At 50.4% G+C, this 15,775-nt stretch overlaps 1 protein-coding gene across 1 annotated transcript; it reads left to right on the top strand.

Moving 5' to 3' along the window:
- Positions 1-11,436: 11,436 nt before the first annotated feature.
- On the top strand, positions 11,437-14,034 carry Gja4 (gap junction protein alpha 4). The gene is made up of 2 exons (XM_021160828.1): positions 11,437-11,550; positions 12,470-14,034. Exon 2 carries the CDS (start codon positions 12,487-12,489, stop codon positions 13,486-13,488), a length of 1,002 nt encoding a protein of 333 aa, XP_021016487.1. The 5' UTR covers positions 11,437-11,550; positions 12,470-12,486; the 3' UTR covers positions 13,489-14,034.
- Positions 14,035-15,775: the final 1,741 nt, after the last annotated feature.

Genomic DNA, 15,775 nt, shown 5'->3' with positions numbered 1-15,775 from the left:
TTCGGTTCTTCCCTCCATTCTCCTCAAACTTTCACAGCTCCCTGAAGTCAAAGGAGGCAGCACTGGGGGAAGGAAAGAGCCCTGAAGCTTGGGGGTGAAGCTAGGGTGGGTAGTGAGTATGACCTAGGCTGAAGCAGCGTTGGAAAAGGGTGGAGTTGCTGATGGCTGCTGGCGGCAAGAGAAGAGGAGGGAGTGAAGGAGGCGGTGATAGACACACGTGTTGGAATTCTAGTTTGGCCACCAGAGGGCGCTGCAGCCTTCCTAAATCAGTCTTGATTTGAGCACACACAATCACACTCCCTCGCTCAGCCCACGTCCCCACCCTGCTTCCACACAATCTCTGCTACTCATGCTCTCACTTATGTACACTCATAGCAGAGTAAGCATGTAGCCACTCTAGAGACTGCTCACATCCCAGCCTCGCCCAGCAATTCACTCAACTCTGTCAATTTTCCCCAAACTCATTCACACCAGCCAGAAGAGAGTCTTGGCCTGCCCACGTGGAACCTAAACTCAAGGGGCTAGCTAGTCTAGGGGAGTCAGAAACACAGACTGCCTTACAACTCTGCTCACAGCCCCACCCCAAGTGTGCCCACGACTTGTTGTTTAAGGGAAACAGCATCCCAAGCCAGCCCCGAATGTGAAACAGCCCTGTGCAAGCATAGACCAACCCTTGGGAACATGCAGTGACCATTAAAACCAACTGCGAGAGGCAGTGGGCTGCCAGCCAATGAGGGCAAAGAGAAGTCAGGGCACCTCAAAAACACAACAGGCTGTGGTTCACCTTTGCTCTCTGTCGCCGTTAAGGGGTGGGTAAGTCAACCAGGTTTAACGGGCTCAGGGCTGTGCCTGTGAGAGACTGTATATTGGGCTAATGTGAGGAGATGGGAGCTAAATGTGGGCAGCACCGTTCCAGAGATTTCGGTCCTGGGCTGAATAGAAAGGGTGAAGGTACCGATGAGCAACCAGCTCTGGGCTTCCTGGCTGGAGTGACCAAGCTTCCTCATGCTCCTTCCCCCTCTGTAAGAGATCACACCCTCCACTGTGGGGCGATAGAAATAACTCCTAGAGCACCCGAGGATCGGTGCATTCTCAGGGGTGGAAGGTGGGGACCAGTGCCCTTGGAATAATGGGCAGGAGGGAGAGGATGCATTTTACCATAGGAGCCAAAAATCCCCACCTCTCGCTGACCCAACCCAACCAGAAGGCAGAACACAAGGGGGCCTGCTGAGGCTGTGGGTGGCAATGAGTCTTCCAGGGCACAGAGCAGGGTGGGGTGGGGTGGGTGGGTGGGAAGAACCTCCGAAGGGCAGAAGGACCCAGCTCAACACTCAGAACAGTTCCTTCTGGAAGGAACTGTTACAGAGATCAAAGGAGACACATCATGTAAAACATTAGCGCGGTGATGTTGGAGCCAGGAAATACCTAGGTGTGTCTGGGAGAGTCTCTGGTGGTGGGGCTCTACCCAGGTAGCTCTCTGATTGGGCTGGGTGGTTACAAAGGTCCCAGGGAGGGGTGATCGCTACCTGTTTGCTGCTACATATTTCAGAATTGTCTCTCTTTTTCTCCTTTAATTTTTTTTTTTAGATCATGTGTGTGTATATTTGTCTGTGGGGATATGTTTGTGTGTATGAATGCAGGTGCCCAAGGAGTCCAGAAGAAGGGGACAGCTCCCCCTCGGCAAGGGCTCTTAACCACTGAGCTGCCTCTCCAGCCACATACCACTACCAAAACAAAATAAAACAAAACCCCACATCCCATTCCCCCTTCCAAGTGAGGCTCAAGCATCATTGTCTGGGTCCTCCTTCCTGTCCAGCCTCTTGGATTTGTGGAGTATAGCATGGGTATCCTGCATTTTATGGCTAAAATGTACCTATAAGTGAATATATAGCATGCATGTCCTTTGGGGGAGTGGGTTACCTCACTCAGAATGATATTCCCAAGATCCATTCTTTAGCCTACAACTTTCATGATGACTTTGTTTTTCTTAGCTGTATAATAATCCATTGTGTATATATACCACTTTTTTTTTTTTTCGAGACAGGGTTTCTCTGTGTAGACCTGGCTGTCCTGGAACTCACTTTGTAGACCAGGCTGGCCTCGAACTCAGAAATCCGCCTGCCTCTGCCTCTCGGGTGCTGGGATTAAAGGTGTGTGCCACCACGCCCGGCTCATTCTCTTTACCCATCCTTCAGTTGAGGGACATCTAGGTTGTTTCCAGTGTCTGGCTATTATGAATAAAGCTGCTATGAACATAGTTGAGCCAATGCCTTTGTGGGATGGTAGAGCATCTCTTGGGTATCTGCCCAGGGGTGGTCTTAAGGTAGAACTATTCCCAGTTTTCTGAGAAACTGCCAAAGTTATTTCCAAAGTGGATGGACAAGTTTGCACTCCCACCAGCAATGGAGGAGGGTTCCCCTTGCTCCACATCCTCGCCAGCATGTGCTATTGCTTGAGTTTTTTATCCTAGTCCTTCTGATGGATCTAAGATGGGACCTCAGAATCGTTTTGATTTGCACTCCCCTGATGACTCATGATGTTGAACATTTCTTTAAGCACTTCTCGGTCATTCAAGATTCCTTTGTTGAGAATTCTCTGTTTTGCTGTGTGTGTGTGTGTGTGTGTGTGTGTAGCAGATATGCAGCTTAGTCTTCATGTGGGTCCCAAACAACTAGAGCAGGGTCTATTCCAAAAGCCACTGCCTGTCTGTGGGATATGTTCTTCTACCTGGGCTGCCTTGTCTGGCCTCAGTGGGAGAGGAAGTTCCCAGCCTCTCAGAGACTTGAAGTGTCAGGGTGGAGGGATACGAAGAGGAGGCACCCACTCAGAGAAGGGGAGAGAGTGTGGTGGAAGGACTGTGGGAAGGAGTGACCAGGAGGGGGACAGTGAGCAGGATGTAAAGTGAATACATTTTTAAAATCAATTCATTAATTCATGAAAATATTCAGGAGTTTCAAATCGCTTCTTGGCTGGAAATGGGGCCTTGTTTCACTTCTCAGAACTGGGGTTTTGTCTGGCTTGAACAGGGCTGGTGAGTACTGTCAAGGTCTCTACGAGCTCATGTGTGTACCAGCCCTCTTGTGTCTGCATGACACTCTTTCCTTTGCAGTCACCCACCACGTTTCCTCCTCCTCTGCTGCACAGAGCATCTCTAAGCCCTAAGGGAAGGGGCTCAATAGCAGGATTGGTGCCTGCTGGATAAAGGAAAATCAGTTTTCTCCAATGGAGTTTCACTGGGTAGATCCACCACACTGCAGGTCAGACCCCATGCGCGGGAGTAGTTGGCTAATACAAACCAAACTCCATGGTCTTTGTGTGGTCTGGGTATTTTTGTCTTAATGCTTTAAGTTTGTCTTGATTTTCTCTTTTGTTTTTGTTTTTCCTTTTTTGAGAGAGAAAAAAAAAACCATGATGTTGGGTGGATAGAGAGATGGGGGAGATCAGGGAGGTATTGGGGGAGGAAAAAGAATATGATCAAACATATTTATGAAAAATTAATAGAAATATTTTTTTGTTTTTTCGAGACAAGGTTTCTCTGTATAGCCCTGGCTGTCCTGGAACTCATTCAGTAGACCAGGCTGGCCTCGAACTCAGAAATCTGCCTGCCTCTGCCTCCCGAGTGCTGGGATTAAAGGCGTGCGCCACCACTGCCTGGCTAGAAATAATTTTTAAAAAAGAGTTTCAGGTCACCCAGGCTGGCCTTGAACTTGCTATGTTGCTGAGGAGGACTTTGAACTCCTGATCCTCCTCCTGCCTCCATCCCCTGAGTGTGGGAGTCACAGGTATGGACCATTATGCCTAGTTTTATGATAAGGATCAAACGGAGATCTTTGTGCCTGGTAGGTGCGATGGTTTGAATGAGAACAGCCCTTATTGGCTCATATATTTGGATGTTTGGCTCCCAGTTAGTGAACTGTTTGGGAAAAATTAGGAGGTGTGGCCTTGTTGGAGGAGGTATGGCCTTACTGGAGGAGGCGTGTCACTGAGCTGGGCTTTGAGCTTTCAAAAGCCCACACCAGGCCCAGTCTCCCCATCTCTCCACCTGCAACTTTCAGATCAGATGTGAGTTCTCAACTACTACTCCATTTTATGCCTACTTCCCTGTCCCCATGTTCCCGGCCATGAAGATAATGGATTAAGCCACTGAAACTGTAAGCCAGCCCCCAGCTAGATGCTTTCTTTTATAAGTTGCCTTGGTCATGGTAGTTTGTTACAGCAATAGAACAGTGACTACAACACTAGGCAAGCACAACCAAGCTTCATTCCTAACTCCTCCAGCATCTTCCAGAAAATCAAGCCAAAGCCTTCAATATGGGACTGGCTGAACTGCAAAAACAATTCAAGTCCCAGGCCCAGAAGGTGTTCAAGTAAGGGCACTAAGTGGTGAAGAATGGCACCTGCCAGGCATGGTGGCACACACCTTTAATCCCAGCACTTGGGAGGCAGAGGCAGGTGGATTTCTGAGTTCGGGGCCAGCCTGGTCTACAAAGTGAGTTCCAGGACAGACAAGGCTACACAGAGAAACCCTGTCTCGAAAAAACCAAAAACCAAAACCAAACCAAACCAACCAACCAAACAAAAAAGAATGGGATCCTGTAACTTGGAATGGAGATGTGTGGGAGGACCAAGGACTTTCGAACCTCAGCAGAAGATGTGCTCCCATCCCCTGCAGTATTTTCTGCCTTTGACTGAGGAAATTAACCCTTCATTATCTGCTAAACCAGCATGAGTTTCTCTTAAGGAGATGCCAGGCAGGCCAATACTGATGTCCCCCAGGGCCCACCAATAGTTGCCTCTAGACCTATAACCAGACCAAAGCTTAAGGCAGTTTCGTAGAGGAGAGATAGAAAGTGTGGTTCACGAGGAGGCACTACTCATGAGGTATACTACTAAGGAGCTTAATGAGTTTGCTAACTAATTCAAGCAGAAGTCTGAGGAATATGTGTGGGAATGGATTTTAAGGGCATGGGCTAATGATGAACGGAACATAAAACTGGGTCAGGCTGAGTTTATTAATATGGGCCCATCGAGTGGAGATTTTTAGGTTGAATGTGGAAGGTGTTTGAATGGTTAGATAAAGCACTTGTCAAAAGATGGCCGACTGAAATGGAGTTGAAGATGCCTGATATCCTCTGGTTTGGTGTTGATGAAGGAAGTTGAAGGAAACCGCAACGTCAGAGCAGGTACCCTATGTAAAACCTAATTCTCCACAATGGAAAGGCCCAGAAGATGTGCCATTCACTAATCCTATGGTGTGCAAAATGGTGAGAGGCGTACCAACACATTTGAAGAGCTCTGTTATTGCCCTTTTCCTTGTGCCAGACCTTAGGGTTGGAGGCGCTGCTGCACTGTTGCATGAATTAAGTGCAGTGGGTTTAATTGAGCCCCAAAGTAGAAAGTAGCAGGGGCCAGGTGGCAGCCCTGAATCAACAAAGGCAAAGTGATCAGAGTCATAATGGCAGCACAGGCAAAGCAATGTCGTAACGGCCTGCCCTGTAATGCACAGGCAAAGGAACGTTTGTGGTGGCATGACTTTTGGTACGGGATAATCAACCATGGTGTTTCCAGGCATGGAATAGATAAGATGCCTACAGAATTTTTGCCCAGCCCCGGGCATTGAGCCGTTGACAGAAATCCATTCAGCGCACGGGTCCACCAGGAGTTTGTATCTCTCTGCGCTCATGACTAAGTTCACAGCAATCATCACTCTTACCACTAGGTGGCACTCATGTCCCTTTGGAGTGCACTTCTTCCCTTCTGGGAGGCTTGAGGGACCGGTCAGAGCAGGCATCCTTCATTCCTGCCATGGATGAAGATGCCACTTAGGAGTCTCCAAGTCTGAGTGTAGTACACGTGGGCACCACACCCGACAGCCCCAGACAACCAAGAGGACTTTTTGTCTTCATTCATTCTAGAACACAGTCCTGTGTTGTGTGTGGACTGATTTTGTGTTGTCTCCCCACCCCACCCCCAAACCATATATTAAAATCCTACCCTCGGTGTGATGGTATATTAGGTAGTGGACCTTTGGGAGATGTTTGGGTCAAGAGTAAACCCCTGTCAAATGGGATTAGTGTCCTTATAAAAAGAGACAGGAGAAACCCAGTATGGTATCACCCACATAAACTCCCAGCACTTGAGAGGCTGAGGCAGGAGGATCATCAGTTTGAGGACAGTTTGGTCCACACAAGGAGACTCAAAAAAGACAAATGAAAACGAAAGGGTGTGGGATGAGTTGAAAACGGCTCAGTTGGTAAAGAGCTTGCTTAGCCTGCACGAAGCCCCGGGCTCAATCTTCAGCACCCACAGAGCTGAGTGTAACAGTACGTACCCTTAATGTTAGCATTCAGCAGGATCAGAAGTTCAAGGGTATCATCGGCTATATGTGGAGTTTGAGACCAGCATGGCCACATGAGGTTGTTGAGGGGGGAGGAGAAGGAAGGGGAGGAACTGAAGGGAGGGAAGAAGAGGAGGGGTGGAGGAAGGGAAGAATTTTTTTTTAAAGGATCTTTCTGTCCTGTGAATATGTAAATCAGATGTCCTTTTCCAAGAACCTGGCCATGCCTCATAACGACTGGTCTCTGGCTTCGACCTTCATGGAAGGAACATTTTGGTTTAAGTCATTGAGGCTCAGGTATTCTGTTGACAGCAGCCCGGCCTAGGTAAGACACCCCCTCACTTCCTGCTCCTGACCCTGGGAGGCTGGCTGAAGAGGAACTGAGAATCACACAAACATTAGGGAGTTGGGATTCCCAGATGGGAAGGGGAACCATGGTGACACCAGATCCCTCCCGGAGCAGAGCACCCTGTTGTGGACTGGCCATGAGCTGTGACAGCAGAAGCCGACCTGGACTTGCTAGCAGCTGGCCTGCCACCTGATGCAGTCTGCACGTGTCTGTCTGTGTCACTCGCATAGTTTATATTTTAACACGTCCCGATGGGGGGACATGCTGCAAACCCAAAGGGAGACCACAAGTTCCTCTGTCCCAAACGATCAAAAGTCATCTCTGACAGGGCCTGATGGTATCCGCCCTACCCAACAACTTGCCTTTCACTTTCTTCAACTCCTTTTCAGTTACCTGTCTCAGTCACACCAACCTCCTCATTGCCCCTCAGGGAGGAGACACCAAAGCACACCCTTGCTTAGGAACTTGACACCCAGGTTCTCTGCACCTGGAATGCCTAGGCAGCCATGGGACTTCCTTCTTCCTTAGAGGCTCAGCCTCTGTGGCAACTGTTTGGTGCAAATTTCTCTTCTATCGGAACTTGAAACTGGATACTCTGTGTGCTCTGTGCCTCATGTTCCCCACCCCCACCCTGCTACCATATTTGTTTGAATCACTAACCATTTTTTTTTTTATTTTATTTTTGGTGTTTTGTTTTGTTGTCTTTTCTGTCTTCTCACAGCTAGAAAGTAAAATCCAAGAGGCTAAGAATCTCTCGTGTTCTCTGGCTGCCGACAGTGTCCGGACAGTGTTACAGCATCAGAAAGTACCCAGTAAGCAAGCGTATGCTGAATTGTAACTTCATCTACAGGCCTGATGTCCTGCTTTGTGCTGCTTGCCTGCCCGTAAGATGCTTCCAGTGTAATGGGGCAGGGGAAGTAAAGAGAAAGGCAGGCATTCAGTGGATACCACTTCCACCTGGCCAGAGAAAATATCTGGAGATCTGTTGCATAGCAGTGTGAATATATTCGATACAGGTTGAAGTTATCTTGGTTGAGTTGGCAGGTTTTGTTTTGATAGGGGTGTGTGTGTGTGTGTGTGTGTAAAATGAGGCCCTCCTACACACCCACTGCATCTGTGTTAAAGGTCCTGCCAAGCTGACCGATTAGAACTGTAATTATAGGGAGCAGAAATGTTAGCGGGTCTCAAGTCAAATTACCTTAGGTTATCTTTACCACCCCCAAAGCCAGGTATCGCCCACCTCTGCATTCGACCTAACACCCTTGTGACAATTAGGTAATATCTTTGGAATACACAGGCTCCTAGCTTCCACCAATCCAAAGGCTAAGAGCATCCTGGACGCATCTGAGGCCAGCAGGAGGGACTTCCCTGCTTTGCCAAGACTCTGATATATGATGTTTCTACCAGTGTATTTTCTTTTTTAAAAGATTTATTTATTTATTTATTTATTTATTTTATGTATGTGAGTACACTGTCACTGTCTTCAGACACCAGAAGAGGGCATCAGATCTCATTCAGATGGTTGTGAGCCAACATGTGGTTGTTTGGGAATTCAACTCAGGACCTCTGGAAGAGCAGTTCAGTGCTCTTAACCGCTGAGCCATCTCCCCAGCCCTTCTCTTTTAAAGATTTATTTACTTTATGTATATGAGTACACTGTAGCTGTCTTCAGACACATCCAGATGCCCATTCCGGATGGTTGTGCGCCACCATGTGGTTCCTGAGAATTGAACTCAGGACCTCCACTGAGTCATCTCTTCAGCTCCTCTACCATCCATAGTTCTTAAAACACTTTGTTCTGTTATTTAAAAACAAAAACAAAAAACAAAACAAAACAAAACCCTTCATAAAACAGTTGCCGTGATGAAACATGACGTTTGGGGTAACTTAAATATGTGTTCCCAGGCCATGGTCGGTCATAGTTGGCTCCAGAGATAAGAACTGTGTTCTGATTGAGACAAGATCTTGTATAGTATGAGCTAGCCCATGACTGGCAGTCCTCATGAATGGTGGGATTACTGGTCTATGTCACCGAGTTGTGTGTGTGTGCATATATACATATATAATGCATATATATATAAAATTATATATTAAGTCATATGTGTTATAAATCTATATTTACATATCATATAGTATTACATATATTAACTACATCTAAAAAGCTTTAAACAAGGAATTGCAGGGCACATCTGACCCAGTGGAGGCCAGCAAAGGAACTTCTGGGGAAGATGACAGACATCTCAGCGAAGACTTGAGGGGCTGGAGGCATCCACGTATGAGAGTTTTCCATACATGAGGCTGCTCCGAGAAGACAGAGCCATGCACAAAGGCAGGTGCACACAGACACCACAGAGAATGACTGGATGGTGAAGGAGTGCCGGCCTGGCATTAAAATAGGGCAACCTTATAGCCAGGTTTCTGCAAAAATGTAGAGGCTGAGTGGAGGCTAGGAGACCATCTGGGGTCACTGAGTTGGTGGCAGGCTGAGCAGAGTCAGGACAAAAGGGAGGGGGTAAGAGTGACGATCCAGGGACATTTTCCCTCAGAAGAGTTGACTTTTGAAGATTGTGTTAGTCGGCCCCTACCCCTTCCTCCTCTGTGACACCTGATCTCAGAGTCCATAAGGGAGGGGTTGGAGCAACCTTGGCATCACCCCGAGGTCCTTAACGAGCTCTCCCACCCCCCACTTCCCTGGGAACCAGATGGGAGCAAAACCTTCAAAAGGATTTGAGGCCCAACCTCAAAGGCAACTCGGCAGAAAAGCTACCAGAGCAGACACTGTTCCCACGCCTTCAAGGGTCAGAACTACGTCGGCGCACTTGTCCCCAGTAGAATCCCAGGAGGCTCCGTTCAGCCCTGCCTGATCAGGCCCTCAGAGAAAGAGGCCTGGAAGGGAAAGCCCGCCTAGCCTGAGCTCAGGCTCTGGTCTGCAGTCTGAGCTTAGCCACCGACTGCCCCTGCCCAGGAGGCCCCAGCCACTTTCTCACCCTCAGCTGCCCTAGACCCTGCCAATCCTAGGCCCCAACCTCCCTTGGCTTTTCTGCCCTCTCCTGGAACAGTGCAGATCCTTTCTGTCAGGCTTTGTGATGGTCTTGGTTGGATGGTAGGTAAGTTGGTCATACGTGGGACAACAAAGACGGAAACCTTGTGCCTGCACAAGCCTGGCATGGGCTCAACTGCTCAACTACACCACCAGATTTCTTTCTTTCAACATTTTGAGGCAAGAGTCTTGCTAAATTGCTGACTGTCCTTGAACTAACTCTCTCTCTCTCCTTTCCTCCCTCTTTCCCTCCCTCCTCCTTCTCTTCTTCCCCTGCCTCTCCTCTCCTTGACAATGTCTCATGTACCACAGACTGACCTCAAACTCATAAAGGAGAAGACAGCCTTGAACTTCTGACCTTCTTGCCTCTTCCTCCTCCTCCTGTGAGGTTCCAGGCATGTGCCGCCTGGTTTATGTGCCACCAGGGCTAGAACCTAAGGCTCTGTGAGTACTGAACAAGTTCTCAACCAATAGATTTACACCCCCAGCCCCATAGCATTGACATTTTAATCCCTCTGCCTCATTTTTCCACAGAACTAGGATTACAGGCTGCCTGTACCACCATGCCTGTGTATTTGTGTTTTATGGGGTTGGTTGTTTGCTTAAACAGGTTTCCACCATGTATCCCAGGTTGGCCTGAAACTCTTGCTCTGCCTATCTCAGCCTCCCAAGTTCAGGGTTTACATCTCAGTGACTTCAGGTCCTCACTCAAACCTTTAGAACCAATACAGCACACTGGGGGCTTTGGCTGGCCCTCCAGAGCAGGTATCCTTCCATCGCTATTCGGTAGGGTCAGGGCAGAGGAGGGTAAGGTTGACTGACGCTCATTGCTCTGACAAGCCTCATGGTTGGGTCCTCCAGCCTCTTCTGGGCGTTAGCACAAGAAACCAAACCTGGTGGCTCCAAGGCAGTGATGCTGTCTGCACCGCCTGGCTTTCTCAACCCCTAACCACACCCGGTGATGCCCTGGTTCTACTACAAAGGACCCCACCTTTACACTTTTACTGTTACCCACGGGCTTACCCTGCTCAATGTCTGCATCTAGTAAGGAGGGTAGGAAACCAGGCCTGGCAGGTTTATTGTGGCTTTCCCAGCTGCAGGCGGGTTCTCAATCCCACACCCTTCGTTCACAGTGAAGCAGGGCTCTGCCTGCTTCCAAATTCCCCAGGAAGATCTTTCCTCTCTTTTAGAGGCATCGACTGGAACCCAGCTAAAGGACCGGAGCTTCCCTCCACTTCCACTCTCAGATCAAAGGGCCCTAGAGAGTTCCTAAGTGACTTCTGATGGTATAGCCTGCCCAGGATTAGTGAAGTAGAGACCCCTAGATCAACCAGATTCTAGGAAGGAAGAATTCTCACCCCTCTCCAATGTGGGTCCAGTGGCCTCAGGTGCAGGGCACACGGATGAGTCTCCCTTCTTACCCCACCCACTCCTTACAGCCTCCGGACCAGGTGCCAGATCTGCCAGCTCCTCTCACTAAAAAAAAAAAAAAAAAAAACGCGTTCACATCCTGCGGACCTAGGGAGGGCACTGGACCTGGGGGGAGTGCAATCTGGGATACTGGAGGGCTTCAGAGCAGAGAAACAAGACAGCTTCCATCTCCCGCAACCAAAGAAGCACAATCTGGGCGGGTCCTGGGAGTCTGTCCCTCCCAGGCCCCGCCTCCCTGCTCCCCAGAGCCCTCTGGCTGGCGTTTCCTGCCCTAAACCCGCAGCTGCGCGCTATTTAAGGCGTCCTGCGGGAGGCGCGGTCCTGCAGGATTCCCGCAGGCGCAGCTTCGGCCACGGTCGTCCCCTCTACCTGGGCCAGCCGGGCAAGCAGGCGGTGAGTTCGGGGAGCAGGGGAAACGGTTCACTCCACTGCGGGAGGGCTGAGGCTTGCTTGCCCCCGGGGTGCCAGACGCGACTGAAGCCTCCATGGGCACTCACCTAGCCTGCCTTTAACCAGCCTCTTGTGCTTAGCTCCCTTCCCTCTTTTTTTTTCAATGAACCCTTAAGGAGAGACCGAGGGCGCCCGGAAGATTACTAATCCAAATCCCCAGGTGGTGAGAAGAAAGCAGTATTTGAATGTAGGTTTGGTAGTACCTGCTTTACTTCTGGAACAGCACCCACACCACACATCACCACGTTTTTCACACACACCATGAGATGTTCTGGGAACGTTGGAACCTCCACCCAGCTATGGCCATTCCTTGCAAGGGTCTATCTAGAATGGCTGCAACAGCTTTGGAGGGAAGTGAGCTAGGACAGGCTCAGGTGTATTCACTATAATCGCAGGTGGTCCTTTTGGTAGACAGGTGGACCAAATGCCCTGGGCTCTGAGTCCCTCACCCCATCTTCCCTTACCCCCAGCCCCACCGGCAAGTGCAAAGATTCAAATGAGGCCCTCAACATTTTAAATGAGGTGTGGAAGATGGAAACGGGGACCCCTAATAACCATCTCTCCCCACCCCTGCTCTCTTGGGGTTGCCAGCCTTGAACAAAAGGGAGGAAGGGCATGGCACAACTGTGTGTGACCTTGGATAAGTTCCTCAACTGCTCTGTTTCCATAGGAACCTCTATTCAATCCACACGTCTTCGGGTTGTGGTCACCCTGGGGCACTGGCCTGTGAAAGAAAGCACAATGTGTGGTTAGGTTGGGACCCTAGCACAGGCGGACCTCCCAAGGGCTTACATCTGGGGGGGAGCTGAGAAAGGCTTTGTGCTGCCCTGCTGATGGTCCTCTGACCCCTGTCTCCCTGCAGAGAGAGGCCCTGGAAACATGGGCGACTGGGGCTTCCTGGAGAAGTTACTAGACCAGGTCCAGGAACACTCGACCGTGGTGGGCAAGATCTGGTTAACGGTGCTCTTCATCTTCCGAATCCTCATCCTGGGGCTGGCTGGCGAGTCAGTGTGGGGCGACGAGCAGTCTGATTTTGAGTGTAACACAGCCCAGCCGGGCTGCACCAACGTCTGCTATGACCAGGCCTTCCCCATCTCCCACATCCGATACTGGGTGCTGCAGTTCCTCTTCGTCAGCACACCCACCCTGATCTACCTGGGCCACGTCATCTACCTGTCTCGGCGGGAAGAGCGGTTGCGGCAGAAAGAGGGAGAGCTCCGGGCGCTGCCATCCAAGGACCTACATGTAGAGCGGGCACTGGCTGCCATCGAACATCAGATGGCCAAGATCTCAGTGGCAGAAGACGGTCGTCTTCGGATTCGTGGGGCACTCATGGGTACCTATGTGGTCAGCGTGCTGTGTAAGAGTGTGCTGGAGGCAGGCTTCCTCTATGGCCAGTGGCGCCTCTACGGCTGGACCATGGAGCCGGTGTTTGTGTGCCAGCGTGCGCCCTGCCCCCATGTCGTGGACTGCTATGTCTCTCGACCCACTGAGAAAACTATCTTCATCATCTTCATGCTGGTGGTGGGAGTCATCTCCCTGGTGCTCAACCTGCTGGAGCTGGTTCACCTGCTGTGTCGGTGTGTCAGCCGGGAGATAAAAGCACGAAGGGACCACGACACCCGCCCTGCCCAGGGCAGTGCCTCAGACCCTTACCCTGAACAGGTTTTCTTCTACCTCCCCATGGGCGAGGGACCCTCGTCCCCACCGTGTCCCACCTACAACGGGCTCTCATCCACTGAGCAGAACTGGGCCAACTTGACCACAGAGGAGAGACTGGCCTCTTCCAGACCTCCCCCATTTGTAAACGCAGCCCCCCAGGGTGGCCGAAAGTCCCCTAGCCGCCCCAACAGCTCTGCATCCAAGAAGCAGTATGTGTAGGGATCTGGGGCTAATGTCACTCAACAGAGCTGCCCAGAGGAGCACGCACGTGTACCTTGGATGCCTCTCTGGCGGTCCACTCCTCAAAGGCACCTCAGAGACAACTGGGCCAGGGAGGTGGACATTCGCTGGGCAGAGGACCTGGTCACAGATTGTTCTGGAATACCTGGAGCCTTGTGATGACCAGAGGACACTGGCTTCTTTCCAGAATGTGACTCTACCCAGACTGGGTCACAGCAGGTGGGAGTGCTCTTGACTAAGTGTACTGTGAACCCTCTGATCCTTTTCACCTGTTGCTGAGGGACCCAGCGCCAAGTTGACTTTCGAGCCTCCCCTACTAGACGAGTCACTGAACCCTGGGTTTTCATCACACCCCACTTCTCCTGGGAAAAGGCACTGATGCAGGCTGCTGGCTCAGCCTCGTCACCTGGACAGACACAGCCTGCGCCGGAACTGGCCCTTGCCAGGGGAACGGGTTGGTGTCTTGTTTTTCTCACTTCTAGTTCCACTGTTTATGATCCTCAAATAAACAGGACTCCATCATAAGTCAGGTGTGCACTGATGTTGTCATGGCTGTGGGGGCAGGGCGGGGGGAGCCAGGGGTGAGAGGCAAGGCAGTTATTTTGCACAGACTTGCTTGCTTTCTAGTCCTCTACAGCCCAGCTCCAGAGAGCACCCTAAGGCCTCAAGACTCAAATCCTTTCCCTCAGCACCAAGTCCCCATGACTCTCCCTTGCGAAACACCCCGGGGTACTAGGGTCTTTTCATCCCATTCCCACATCCTTTCCAATGTCCTGTTAATCAGCTGCTCATTAATCGGCCCAGACAGGCAGTGTCTCTTCCTGTCCTGTCCCATGCCCATCTGGTACCCCAGCCTGCTGTGCCCTGCAATGTGCCTCCTGACTAAACATTTGCTCCCAAGCATACCTGCCACCAAGGCTGTCCTAGTCTAACTAAAATTTGCCCCATGTGTCCTTCCCACCTCACCATGGGTGTCTGAGGACTTTTTTTTTTTTCATTATTTATATGTTCATTTTACATCCCAATTGCAGCCCTCCCCAGTCCCTCCCTTCCATACCCTTCATCCATTCTCTCTCCTCCTTCACTGAGGAGAAGGGGACTTCTCCCCCCACCCCCACCCACACCAACCTGTCCTGGCACATCCTCTCCCACTGAAGCCAGACCAGGCAGCCCAGCTAGGGGAAAGAGATCCAAAAACAGGCAACAGAGGCCGAGTCAGAAAGCCTGAGGATTTCTAAAAGGGGTGGGGGTGGGGGGTAAGAGTAATTGGTGTGTTTTCTAGTCTGCCTATGAGAAGGTGCAACCCAGGGGCCTACATCTTAGCTCCTATCTGTGTATCCAGACTCACTGGGGACCCTAGACGATGGCAGTGCCAATGGTCCTCTTTCTTTGTCACTCCCTGGAGCCTCTAAGAGCCTGACTGAAAAGGGTCAGAGCATCGGTGCATAAGGACTAAGCTGAGCTTCTGAAAGCTCACTGAAAGCTCATACCTGGGTCTTAAATTTAAATATTGCCCCCACGTGTGCCAGCCCTATGGCCTGGAGTCAATCGAGTCTGATCACAGTTTCTCTCACCTCTAAAACAACATAAGCAGGCTGAGGATGGTCTCACCTGATAAAGAGTTCCTGCATAAGCAGATCTCTGGGTTGGATCCCCAGTGTCACATAAACGTGCCGTGGAATTGGGTGCCTGTAATCTCACTCAACACTTGTGAGGAGAAAGCATGAGGGCTAGAAGTCCAAGGCCATCGTTTTGGCTCTATAGTAAGTTTGAGACCAGCCTCACCTTCTTTATGAAGGACATAAAATAAGTAAAAGCACATGGCGCTTGGCTCACGGGAAAAAAAAATTCATCCCATACTTTCCAGCAAGGCCTGGAAGATAACATCCGCTCTCCTCCAGGAAGCCTTCCCTGATTTCATCAGTGATGGCCACTACCTCTCAGGGTCCCAACCACTGTTCGGAACACATCTATCTCCATGAGTCTACATGTTTTCACAGAGACTCTTGCATTTCCCCCAGAGACCCAGATCTCACAGTGAACTGAGAGACAGGAAGTGGGCCCAAAGAGGCAGGTCTGTATTAGAAGGTCTGATCCAGGAGGCTGAGTCCCTTCTCGGCTGAGAGGTCAAAGGTTGTAGGCTGTCAGAGCCACCCCTATCCAAGGCCCTGGGTGACTGTTTTCCATGCCCTCTCCCTGGCCTACCTTGGAAGGGTGACAGAAGTTTAATGACCAGACTGAGCGCTCACATTCTCTGGAGTTGATG

Source organism: Mus caroli, chromosome 4 (assembly GCF_900094665.2).
Source record: "Mus caroli chromosome 4, CAROLI_EIJ_v1.1, whole genome shotgun sequence".
Taxonomy (NCBI): domain Eukaryota; kingdom Metazoa; phylum Chordata; class Mammalia; order Rodentia; family Muridae; genus Mus; species Mus caroli.
This window is presented reverse-complemented; position numbering and strand designations above follow the sequence as displayed.